Below are 13,894 nucleotides of genomic sequence, written 5' to 3'. Positions count from 1 at the left end.
AACTTTCTTTATGGAACTGATTGGATGACTGGTGGGCTGACATATGGGCTTTTTGGTTGTATGGCCAGATTTACACATTAGTGCAACGTTGCAAATGCTTCCCAAACATCATTTCCAAATGTCTCTTTAATACTTTGTAGGTTTTACCTAGTGCTTTCTGCCCAATATCCTTTTTGTGGTTGTTATTGTATAAATGATACCATTACCATTTACAGATGAGGAACCTAAGGCTAATAGTATTGAAGTGGTTTGGTCACAGTGACCCAACTGGAATGTTTGGTTTTGGGGCCACAAGTAGGAACATTGGGTAGAATTGCAGAAAGGCAGATTTGAAGGATGTTAAGGAAAAAGCTTTCTGACAATTAGGGCTTTCTCAATGTAGCATGGACCAGGTGTCCATTTGCTGAATAAAAGGAGACAAGATGATCATTTAGGAGGCCTTGAAGGTCTTTTCCAAATTTGTTTCTTGAAAACAGATTTCCTCTGATGCTCTCTATATGATGAGATTTCTCTGTAAATATTCTGTGCTGAGGCCTCACTGTGGTATGGAGATGACTTGGGGTTCCACAGCTTGTCCCAGTAGAGTACCAACTCTGGTAGCTCCTGCCCAGCTGTGAAGGCTTTGAGTTGAAGCCCTTTTCACCTCTTACCTGAATGACTGTGATAACCTCTTATTTGGTTTTCCTGCCTCATTACATACAATCCGCCCTCTATGTTGCTGCCAAAATGACACTTCTCTGACCAAGACACTCCCTGGCTCAGTAGAGTGTAGTGGCTCCCTGTCACCTTTGGATCAAATCTAAACTCCTCTGTTAGCATTAAAAACCCTTCACAACCTAACTTTGTCTTACAATTTTAAGCTTAGCACCCATTACTCTCCACACATTCCTTGGTCCCTCCAAACTGGCCTTCTTGCTATTCATTACGTATGACACCACATTAGCTGCCCCTCATGCATAAAATGTACTCCCTCCTCACCTCTGACCCCTCGAATTTTCCCTGAGCTGTTAGTGTTGCATCCTACCGTCTACAACAATACTTTGTGTCTGTTTCATATGTGTTTTATTCATACATATGTATAGTAGATACCCATTGCCTTATGTTAGAATATAAAATTCCTGAGGGCAGAGACAATGTCATTTTTAGTTCTCTATCTCTAATGCCTGGCACATATGCATGTAAGAAAAAAAAAGTTTATTGATTGATTGGTAATTGATTGTGTCTAGTGTTGAACAAAACAGAGAAAGAGAGCAAGTAATTAGAAAGCATTTATTATGTGCCAGGCACTCTGTTAAGGAATGGGGATACAAATACAAGCAAAAAGAAACACATTTCCTGTCCTCAAGGAGCTTCCAATCTAATGGGAGAAGACAACATACAAAAAGGATCTGGAGAGTGGGGCAATGGAAAAGCTTGAAGGTACCTAGCATGGTGGTGAAGTCCAGAGAGTTAAACACACAGCTGAGAGGGATATACAATTTGTCCAGCTTGAGCCCTCCCCCATGTGTTGGAAAACCAACCTGGCAAAGTTTAGAGAATCCCATTCTAACCAGAGGCTTGGGCATAGGGCAAGGTAAAAATATCCTTACCATTCCACCCCCACCAATTCATGAAAACCATCTAAGGCATGGAACTACTTTGTGGAGTATCTGCATTCACAAGATTAATAATCCTTAAAGTTTTGAAAGACATACACATAGTAAAGAAAGGCACCATGGTCTAGTGAATGGAGGGCAGCTTTAGAGTCATGATGACTGAACTTTATTGACTCTGTGACCATGGGTGAGTTGCTTACACTCTCTGAGCTAGTGTAGATGGGGAATAATAATAATAATAATAATAATAATAATCCATTTATTACCCACTAGGATTGTTGTGAGAATCAAATGGAAAACACATATATAGTAAGGATGGCATGTGCTATTGTCCCTGGTATTTCAATTTGCTCATTATCATAGCAACAGATGGAAATCTCCCTAAAAATGTGAAACACTAAAAAAAATTTAGTGTACCACATAAATGTCAGTTATTATTATTGTTATTATTATTACTACATAAAACTCTGCCTGTAGCCCCACACTTCCTGTTTCTCCAAATAACTGGTTTCCATGGAAATAAAAGAATGTCTTGTTCTTTGTGTCCAAGAGTGATGCTACCAACCAATTAGATTGTGGGTATGCCCTTTTAGTTGCTTTTCTAGGCGAGGAGTTGGGTGGAATTTTTATTCATTCATTCCTTGGCATTGGGCTGGTGATGCATATGAAGGAGATCATGATATCTCAGGTGGGCAAGGGACCTCAGAAATCATCTAGTCTATTCCAATCCTCTCCTCTTAAAGATGAGGAAACTGTAAGTGGGGTTAAATAACTTTTTTAAGGGTACAAGTTGATTAGCAATACTAGGGAATCAACTTGGATCCTTTGTCTCTAAATTCAAATCTAGAATCTTTTCCATATACCATGAAGAACAGACAAGTGTCAATCTGGTACAACTCTATGGATTCTAGGAAGCATCCCACCACCAAAAAAGATTTCCTATACCTTCTTGCTGATAATACCTGAATTCCTTAAGTAGGGGCAGAGCATTTTGCAAAAAAATCAGAGATTGCAGATAGATAGATAGATGATAGTGTGAGGGCCAACTGTTTAGGCTTGAGGAAAAGCATAAGGAAGAAAAATATTTAAACATGTTGCCCTTAAAATGAAAAATATCTAGAATATATAACCTAGATGCTTGCTGGACAAATGTGAATATTTATAATTTGGGATTATAGATAAGATTCCTAAGTAAAGGATTCACCTATCTAGGCCTTTCTCTTTCTCTTCACCAAATTCTTTTTTTTTTTTTTTTGGTAAGGCAATTGGGGTTAAGTGACTTGACCAGGGTCACACAGCTAGTAAGTGTGTAAAGTGTCTGAGACCAGATTTGAACTCAGGTCCTCCTGAATCCAGGGCTGGTGCTCTATCCACTGTGCCACCTGGCTGCCCCCCTCACCAAATCCTTATTCTCCTTAATAAACACTTAAAAATCTAACTCTTGCTAAAGCTTATAATTTATTGGTGACCACTCATTAGATATGTTAGACAAACTAGCTAGAATTTTAGCCACTTACAATAGATAGATAGATGATAGATAGATGATAGATAGATATAGAGCAAATACCCCTGGGGGAGAAAATATATTGACTGCAATTCATAGAAATGTATGATGTAAATGGATATCCCTTTCTGAGTACAGTATAGGTAGGAATAATAGAGAACACAAACGACTGCAGTAGCATGAGGGGACCAAAGGTTAGAGAAAAGAGGCAACTAGGAAATGCACTGTTCCTGGAGTCAGGAGGACCTGAGCTCAAATCCTGCCTAAGACATTTACTAGCTGTGTGATCCTGGGTAATTCACTTAAATCCTCCTTGCCTCTTTAAAAATAAATGAAAGAAAGGATGGTCTGGGTAAGGGTGGGCGGGCAGACAAAATAAGCTTTACCTACTTTATGGTTTCACCAAATGTTAGAGTTAACCCTCTCATTCAGTCCTTTCAAGAAAGAAATGTAACATGGCCAGATGAGATTAATGATACAGTTCATGTTTGTGCAGTGTAGTACATGTTCAGTTACAAATAGGCAGCACAGTTTAGTGGATAAAGAGCTAGTTTTGGAGCCAGGAAGATCTAGGGTCAAGATGGGGAAGTCACTGAAGCTCTAAATATCTGTAGGCAAGCTAGACTTTAAGTTGCGGAATGCATGCAGATCTAAAGTAAAGGATGTTCCTCATCGAGAATCCCCTATATTGAAAAGTGGGACACTAATGCATTGTTGATAGAGTTGTAAGTTGATCCAAGCATTCTGAAGAACAATTTGAAACTTTGCCCAGGGGGCCAATCAAACTGTGCATACCAGCAATACCACTACTAATTCCATATCCCACAGATATTATAAATAAGGAAAAGGACCTTCATGTAAAAAAATATTCATAGCACTCTCTTTGGGGTGGCAAAGAATTGGAAAATGAAAAGATGCCCATCAACTGGGGAATAGCTAAACAAATTGAGGTATATGAATATAAAGAGACACTATTGTACTATAAGAAATGATGAGCAGATGGATTTCAGAAAAAACCTGGAAAGACTTAGATGAACTGATGCAAAATGAAGCAAGCCAGACCAGAGAACATTGTACACAGTAACAGCAACATTGTGCAATGATCAACTGTGATTGACTTAATTCTTATCAGCAACATGATGATCCAATATAATTCCAAAAGATTCATGATGGAAAATGCAAATCCACATCTAGATAAAGAACTGATGAAGTATGAATGCAGATCAAAGCATACTATTTTCATTCTATTTTTTCATAGTTTTTTTCCTTTTGTTCTGTTTCTTCTTTCACAGCATGAATAATATGGGGGGGGTGGAGAATCCCTTATATTGATGAAGTCAAAGGCCTAATCCAAAAGAGGATGAAACAAAATAGAAAATAGAAAGGAATAAGAAATAAAAAGGAAAGGCGGAGAATCTTCTCTGTGGATAGGATAAATAAATTGTTGAGGAACTCCATTTAATGAGCTAACTTTTAAGATGAGCCTTTGCAGTCATCTGAAGAGAACCTTTTTCTCCTTATCCCCCAGAGAAAGTGTGCCCATACTTACTGACACTTTGTACATTGCCATGGCAGCATGGTGAGGATGAGAGGAACAGAGCCTTCTCTCTTTTTTTTTTCTCCAGGAGCAGTTAAAGACAACTTGTTAAGAAACTTGTGGCATAGAAAAGCATGAACTTTTATACAGCTAATTCAGAGTCTCCAAACCCCAAAGAGAGTAGCAGCTAGAGCACTGATATGGTTCTTTTTTTATTGATATGGCTCTTAAAGAAACATGTAGTAGGAAAAGATATATGTTCAACTACATAGACTGAGATACTAGTTCATCAACAATTATACAATGTTCCTGAACCCCAATGTTGTCTCTCTGTTTGTGTGAGAGTTTTAATTTCTTATTTATTGTCATCCCAGAAACCTAGCCTACTAGTGAGAGGAGTGAAATGTCTTGACCAGCACTAGCCTTAATGGTTGACTAGTGAATGGTCTCAAGTTTACAATCCTCCAAGCTAGAGACTTTAGGTATTGGACCATGAAGAAAAAGAAAAGAACCACCTATATAATTTTTGAATAACATATAATCTTGGGAAACGACAAGAATTGACCATATGAGCCTTGTAGCTAAAGGACTCAAGCTGAATTATGGGGAATGGAGGATGAGATTAGGACCTTACCATCTCCCCCCACCCCTGCACACACACACACACACACACACACACACACACACACACTCCTTTGCTATTCTCTTTGTACCTCTCATCCTTTATGTCTGTGAAAAGGGTGTAATACATTACAAAGATGGAATTAACAAAAAAGAAATAAAGCCTTTTACTTCAAAGATTTTGAATTTTTAAACTCTATTACCCAAGTAATATAGGAAGCAAAGTAAAGGTGGCTGAGCCATGTGGTGAAGTTGAGGAATAACCTCTGGAAACTTTTTGTGCTCCACTAGTCCTTTTTGTCGTGAAAAGAGCTGGGTGGGACTCCTAGTTTGTATATGGAAAGAAGTGAACAAGACTAGCATGGGTTGGGCAATCATGGCTGAGTTAACCTCAACACCATAGGAGGAGATGCTGATGCCAGCAACTTGGCAGTTTCACTGGATGATCTAAGTATACCTTTTCCTTGGTTGTGGTAGAGAATTGTGTCTAGCCTTTCTCTATCTCCACATTAACTCAAGACATTTTATTAAAAGGTGTGACTTGGTAAGTGCCCAAGCAGGACTAACAAGAAAATAAAAATATTGATTACTGAAATAGCAAACAGTCTTATAAGATGGTCATGTGTTATTGCTCTTCATTTGTAGTTAATATTTTATCCCATAATGGATTGTTTTTTTCCAGGCTCAACCCAGGGGAAAATAAAACTTTTGGCACAAGCTCTAAGGAAAGCTCAACCTTAAAGAAAAAAGCAAATAAATTCTGCCACAGTGGACTGATGCCGAAGTCATCAAGTGAGTACTTATCATTAGCATGTCCTTCTCATCATTTGGAAACCATCAATTAAAAGGCATTCATCAAGTGGTATTACATGCCAGGCACTGGGCAATGCTAGAGATCGATGAAGTTATGAAGTGCCCATGGATTTACTGGTGATTAGAAAACAAGTACAAAAATAAGTCAAAACAAAGGCCATCTTCCCATATTGAGTTATTTTCTCTAGGGACCAAAATGGGAACTGGTTTATGGTTCACATCACAACCTATAATAATGTGATTTCTCCCATTGCCAATCTTCTCTCTGCTGATGATTGAGGAAAACTTCACTCCCAAGGAAATCAGTTGTGTGGAGAATTCATTCTAAGCTATAAAAAGATCCACCGCTATTTGATAACATTAAATAGAAATCGTAGAGGATGACATCTTGAATTAAGCCTTTGTTTATTTCCTTTCCCTCATCTTCTATCACATGAAGTAAAAGGCTCAATTTCTTTTTTTTTTTTTGCCCAACTCATTTTTATGGGCATAATTAAAATGGATTCTCATCACCTTGTGCACATATTCAATACAATAGAGCCTCCTTAGTTAACATTTCAGCCAAACTAAAGAGCTCTTCCTAGCTCAGACCTTTCTGCATTCTATTTTTAAGAAAGGGCTTATTTCTCCAGCTTTTAAAGGGACTACACAAAGAACTCTATTTCTTAAGAATAAAAAAGAAATTGGAGATTTTCCAATGTGCAGAATCCCTTTTCTCTATGTGAAAATGACTAAGGAATAAAAAATAAAAATAAAAATGAATGGAGAGTGTTGGGCGCCTTTTGGTCCTTTTGAATATAAAAAGGACCACTGATTGATTCAATTGGCCCAGCTGTGTTTACAGAGTTTGCCCAGCACCACAGCTGCAAGAGCTGAGGAAGACTAGACTTGAAAAGTTCACTTGACTGAGAAATTCTCTTGATTCTGGGGACTTCATGATTTTTAAAAAAATCCTCTTATTCTGAAGGTGCATTTAGGTCATTACATATTGGAATCCTGGAGGAGGTGGCAGAGGTGAACAAACCTGATTTCCTTGTCAACCCTGAGAAATACTTCAGGGAAAAGCCAGAGGAGGGATGCCCTAAAACCCTAAAGATTGTCTCACTTGCAGAAAGTAAGTTTCCCATTCTTATATCTTTGTCATTCTCTCCAGGCTGCCTGCCTTATTAAAAAGAAAGAGAAAGAAAAAAGAAAACAATTGGTTCTTTGAAATGTAGGTTAAGGAGAAATGGGATACTAAGTCAGATGCTAAGACAGCTCAGGCTGCTGAGGCATGCTTTCTGAAAGGGTAGCCAAGGGCCTGTTGAACCATGCTGAGATTTGAGGCATAAACATTTTATTTGGCAACTTTTTAGAAGTCAGGATGCTCTGAACATTTTTGATTGTGATTCTGTCATTGACAAGTCATCCTCTCCAAAATTGCCTTAATTAATTTTCAAAACCTTGTGGACCAAAGAAAAAGAAATGCCAAAAAGAAACCCAAACACTGGTTTCTGGTGCTCTGAGCTTATTCTCATCATGTTGGATGCTATTTCTAGAGTATACTTCAGGAAACTATTTTGAAGCATTGTGCCCTTTCCCATTGAGGAACATGATGATAGAATAAGAAAACTCAATTTAGAAAATAGAAGTAACTTTTTGAACATTCTGACAAAAGGTGTGGGTCTCAAAGGATGTACTGATTTTCCTTAGAATTCAAAGTTCTTTTTTTCTCTCCTCTTACATATGGAACTCTAGTTGAGTTTCAGGAGTGGGAGACAATAGTTGCTACATAAGAATGGTAATTCAAGATCAGAGGGGTCAAAGTAGTGGCCAGCAAAACTCCTGAATGAGGCCAGATTAGGATGAAATGTTTAATATAATTAATAAAAGCACAATACAAAGCAGATTTTTGGGGGGCAGGGTGATGAGGGTTAAGTGACTTGCCCAGGGTCACACAGCTAGTAAGTGTCAAGTGTCTGAGACTGGATTCGAACTCAGGTCCTTCTAAATCCAGGGCCAGTGTTTTATCCACTGTGCCACCTAGCTGCCCCACAACACAGATAATATTAACATGTGATTTTCCAAGTCAATATGTCTCCTGCAAGAAGATTCTTTTTTCCTCTTTAAAAACTTTTAAAATTAATTTTGAACTTAAATGCAAAAAAAGGCAAAAAAGAGAACATTTTTGTGGAAGTAGCACAACATAAAATGAGGATTCAATATAAAACCATGTATTTAAATTTTCAACTATTTACTTAAAAAAAAAAACCTATGTTAATGAATAACATCATTTTCAAAGCTATCCTGCTTTTCTGTGCTTACTTCTAGGTCTTCTTTTGTTGTCTGCTGAGCATTTAAAATTTTTTTTTCCTTTGCCTCTCCCCACCCTGCCCTAGAGAAGGGTACCATTGCACAAATATGTATGTATGTGTGTATATCTCTATAGATACATACATGTACACATGCTTATATATACATGTATGTAAATATGTCTAAATACATATTCATATATGTATATATGAATTTTGCATTTAATTTTTCTAGTTCAGTAATTTTTTAAACTGGAATGACTCTGAATAGATTGATTTAGGTGAAATGGTCATTTTTATTTTGTTGGTTCTGCCTACTCATGAACTACTAATATTTTTCCAATTATTTAAATCTGAATTTATTTGTATAGAAAGTGTTTTATTATTATTTTCATGTAGTTCCTGGGTTTGTTCTGGTAAGTATATTCCCAGGTATTTTATAAAGTCTACAATTATTTTGAATGGGGGTATCTCTTTCGATCGCTTCATGCAGGGTTTTGCAGGTGACATTTAAAATGCTAGTGATTTATGTGGGTTTATTTTCTATCTTGCTACTTTGCTAAAATTATTAATTTTCCCACTAACTTTTGTTTGAATTTTTAGTATTTTGCAAGTAATCATCTTATTACTTGAAAAAATAGTTTAATTATCTCATTGCCCATTCTGATTACTTCGATTTCTTTTTCTTCTCATCTCTATTGCTACCATTTCTCATACAATATTGAATAATTTTGGTGACAATGGGCATTCTTGTTTCACTCCTGAAGCTTCTAGCTTTTCCCCATTTCAAATCATGCTTACTGATGATTTTGGGTAGATGCTTCTTAGCATTTTAAGAAAATATTCATTTGCACCTGTGCTTTCAAGTGTTTTTTAATAGGAATAACTCTTTTATTTAATGCTTTTTCTGCATCTATTGATACAATCATATAATTTCTGTTACCTTTGTTATCGATCTAATCAATTATGGTAATAGTTTTCCTTATGTTAAACCACCTCCTACATTCCTGGTCTAGATCCCACCTGGACACAATGTAAATTGTAGTCTCTTAGCTACCAGTTTATTTAGGATTTTTGGATCCATATTCATTCGTGAGATTGGTTTAAATTTTTCTTTTTCTGTTTTTGCTTTTCCTGGTTTAGGTAACAGTACCATATTTGTTTCATAAAAGGAGTTTGGTAGGACTCCTTTGCTGATTAGTTCAAATTACTTAATATTAGAATTAGTTTATCTTTAAATGTTTGGTAGAATTCACTTGTAAATCCATCTGGTCCCATTTTTTTCCCCTCAGAAAGCTCATCTATGGTCTATTCAATTTCTTTTTCTAAAATAGGGTTTTTTTATATTCTATTTCCTCTTCTATTAATCCAGGCAGTTTATATTTTTGTAAATATTTTTCCATTTCTTTCTAAATATTATTTGTTTTAAATTGTTAAATTGGTTGGCATGTAATTAGGCAAAATAACTTTATAATTTTTTTAATTTCAACTTCATTAGTGGCATATTCACCCTTTTCATGTTTAGTACTAGTGATTTGGTTTTTTCTTTTTTGAAATCATATTAACCAATGGTTTAGCTATTTTATTGGTTTTTCATAAAACCAACTTCTAGCTTTATTTATTAATTCATTGGCTTTCTTAAACTAATTTTTATTAGTCTTACCTTTAATTTTTAAGATTTCTAATTTGGTATTTAATTAGAGATTTTTCATTGAACAAAGTTACATTTATCAAAATGTAACCTTTTAAAGCCAAATTTACATTTATATATATAAAAAAATCCTTACATGTTTTGAACATTTGCAAGGTAGATTCCATGTTAGAGGAGAACTTTTATATTTATTCTGCTCCAGTGGATCCAATTTTTTTTTTTTTACTGGAGCAGGATAGTATAATGGAAAAAGAATACTAGACTGACTCAGAAAACCTGAGTTTGAATCCTGCTTATTAACTCTATAATAATAGGCAAATAATTTAACCTCCAAGAGTTCAAGTTTCCTCACCTGAAAAATCTGTCTAATGCTTCTTGCACTTCCTAGCTCATGGAATTGGGAGTTAAGTGTGTTTAAAACCTTAAAACATATTAAGTGAACTATTATTATTAGTCAACAAATAAAGAATACAGATGGATCTTCAATTCTCTATATTTTTCAATTTAATTTTTCTACAGATATGTGGTCTGTCACAGAAAATAATCCATGGAATCCTGATTGTCCTTATTTCCTATTTCCATCATGATTTCTCTGCAGATTTGAAGAAATCATTTTTGTTTTAAAAAATGCTGTAGAAATGAGAAAGTGGGTTTATACACTGGTAGTCATTGATGTTTTCTCAATGACCTTCTTGGGGATAATAATACCATCCATTATTCTTCCCATTTTTTAGAAAAATCTTGAAAATGAATCTCTCAGTCCTTTTAAAAGTGTGTTACTTTCACAAATTTATTATTTGAATACTTGATCAGGTCAAACTGTTCTCAATTTAATTCTCTTAAATGACATTTTCATTTCTTCATAAAATTCTGGAATGATCAATTTGTTAGAGGCAACCTGTGGTGGTTCTACTGTCATTATTGACAAGAATTTATTAAAAATACTGGCAAGTCTTTTTGGTTGTTTACATAAACATTGTCCTACTTCTGGTTTCTTCTGTAAATGCTCTAGGGATGATTTGATGGGTTGTGTGGCAAGCTTTTGAAAGACTCTTCTTTTTCTCCACTAATTTTTGCTTATGTCTTATGGAATGATACCACTTGTAATCATACATGATCCTAATCCGATGTTCAGAAAATCAGGTCTATTGTGTTGTATTCTATTGTGTTGTCTTTGGCAGACATACCTCTCTAATTGGTAAGGAGATCAAGCAAGGTTAGATTGAGGTGGCTTTTGGGCTCTTGCTATATATACACATTGTTATCCTGGTTTTTTACCCAAGTTGAACTTTCCTAAAATTGATGATACTCAAAGTCAGTGTCTTCACTTTTATCCATTTTGTTTTTTATCGTCAACAACTTATTTAAATAGGTCATTTGATGCAATTATAACTGGTGTAATTTTTATCCTTCTAATTTGGTCTTGATTTTGACAACTTCTTTAACTAGTTATGGATATGAATATGTACAAATAGTTGACTCCAGAGAAGTCAACCATCATTTATTAAGCACCTACTATATACCAGGCAAGGTGCTAAGGGCCACGGATACAAAGAAAAGCAAAAACTTTCACTCCGAAATGCTTTTCACCTCAGTAATCACTCTTTTTTATACATTATATATATACATATGTATACACACATATATACATATATATACACACACACACACACATATATATATATATATATATATATATATATATATATAGAGAGAGAGAGAGAGAGAGAGAGAGAGAGAGAGAGAGAGAGAGTCATTTTTTGGAGATTAATGGTATTCATTGCTTTCCAACTCCCTTTTTGAGGAAATAATTCATGTTATATAAGCATATATCTTCTTAGTAGTTCAAAAAACATTTTTAGTCTTTTAATTCTTAATATTCAACAATATTTTCCAACATAATCTATCATTCTTGCCTGTGCCTACTTTCCTACTGAAGCTACTCCATTTTCCCTCAGTATAATATGATTTGTCATACTCTGCATAACCAGTGTGCCAGCACCTCAAGCTCTGGATTTATAAAGACTCACTTCAATTTTCCTTCTCCTTTGCCCTCTTCCTTCCTTCCCCCTGCCCCCACCCCATTATGCTTCTTGGGCCCCAGATACCTCCCCTCAGAGCTTGTTAGATATGTCATAATGTAGGTAAGATATAAGTTGTCTTGATGCCCACATATGGGGGTAAAAGGGTCCTCAGATTCCATACAAACATTAAAGTAGCAATAACACTAAAGATATGGCACAGCCTTTATTCTACCCCACCATAATTTGGCACAACCAATGCATACCCGGTCATGAAGACCCATTTTCTATAAGAAACAAAGGGTCAACAGCTAGGTGGTGCAGTGGATAAAGCACCGACCCTGGATTCAGGAGGACTTGAGTTCAAATGTGACCTCAGATACTTGACACTTACCATCTGTGTGATCCTGGGCAAGTCACTTAACCCTCAGTGCTCCGCAAAAGGAAAAAAAATAAAGGGTCGTGCCCATATCCTGCACAGTAAGATGTAAAGTCCCAGGAAAAGATTTATTTTTCTAAAAAGTGATCAGAGAACTCCTATCTAATCTATACTACCTCCTTTAAGAGAGAGACCTTTCCTGATTTCCTCTTTCTTAATGTCTCTCTCTCCTCCCATTACTGTGTATATATATTGTACATATCCTGTATGGACTTATCTGTGAGCATATTGTATACTCTGTATAAAATGTAAGCTTCTGAGGGCAGGGCTTCTCTCTCTTTTCTCTTTGTATCCCAAACACTTACCACAGTGCCTAACACCTATTAGACCTTAATAAGCTTTTGTTGATAACTGTGATCCAAGAGAGGCTGCCATTCTCTTCATAATATGTTTTTGTGTATGTTCATCATGAGTGCAGCAAGACAAAGTCCCCACGTAGTCTGTGATGGGCTGATGTTTCCTACTGCATTTGGATACCCAGTGAAACCAGTGCTTTTATTTGCCTCTCATTATCTGTATACCATCCTTCTTTTTAGCAGTGGCCTCTCTGTCTTGTTTTGTTTTTATTGCAAGAATGTCAATATTGATGTACTTCCAGTTCCTTTAGGAATATATAACCATGTGTGACTTTGGACAAAAATCTCACATTTAAAATAACTGAGAATTAAATTAATGTTCATTCATGGTCTGAAGACTGATACATAATATTCCTGGCAACCTCTGTCCTTCAACTCAATGAACATTAGTAGCTTCTTGTTACCTCCAGGATAAAAGATAAAATACTCCATTTTTCTTTTAAAACCCATCATAACCTGGTCTGTTCCTACTTTTTGAATCTTCTTACCCCATATATCCTGCCACATACTCTGTTAGCCAGGGCCACTGGCCTCCTTATTGTTCCTCATATGAGACACTGCATTTCCCTACTCCAGGCATTTTTCTTTGCTGTTGGAAACCTTTCCAGGAATTCTCTCCCTCCTTCTTTGCCTCTTAGTTTCCAAAGTTTCTTTCAGGACCTATAGAAAATCCCACCTTTTGCAAGAAATTTGTCCTCATATCTCTTCATATTAGTGACTTCCCTTTAAGATTATTCCACTTAATCTCATACACACATATGCCCACATATGCACGTGTGTGTATGTGTGTGTGATGAAAGCTTACATTCTGCATCCTTAATAGCATGCAGATCATTGTTCTCTAAAGCCCTGGACAACTGGGGGAGCATTGAGTCTGGTTTAAGGTTAAAACTATGCATACTTGAGGCAGCTGGGTGGCACAGTGGATAAAACACCGGCCCTGGAGTCAGGAGGACCTGAGTTCAAATCCAGCCTCAGACACTTGACACTTACTAGCTGTGTGACCCTGGGCAAGTCACTTAACCCTCAATGCCCCACAAAACAAAACAAAACAAAACACCTACAC

General features: G+C 36.2%; 1 protein-coding gene across 1 annotated transcript in view; it reads left to right on the top strand.

Annotated features, from left to right (window-relative positions):
- WDR49 (WD repeat domain 49) overlaps positions 1–13,894 on the top strand; it is a 204,227-nt gene that overhangs the window by 166,279 nt on the left and 24,054 nt on the right. Inside the window, exons 16-17 of the mRNA XM_043997089.1 lie at positions 5,940–6,049; positions 7,038–7,184. Coding sequence (XP_043853024.1) covers positions 5,940–6,049; positions 7,038–7,184 — 257 coding nt within the window. The remainder of the gene's footprint in view (positions 1–5,939; positions 6,050–7,037; positions 7,185–13,894) is intronic.

The sequence above is a fragment of the Dromiciops gliroides genome, chromosome 3 (assembly GCF_019393635.1).
Source record: "Dromiciops gliroides isolate mDroGli1 chromosome 3, mDroGli1.pri, whole genome shotgun sequence".
Classification (NCBI taxonomy): Eukaryota; Metazoa; Chordata; class Mammalia; order Microbiotheria; family Microbiotheriidae; genus Dromiciops; species Dromiciops gliroides.
The sequence above is the reverse complement of the archived record's forward strand: the minus strand, read 5'-3'. Positions and strand labels throughout refer to the sequence as shown.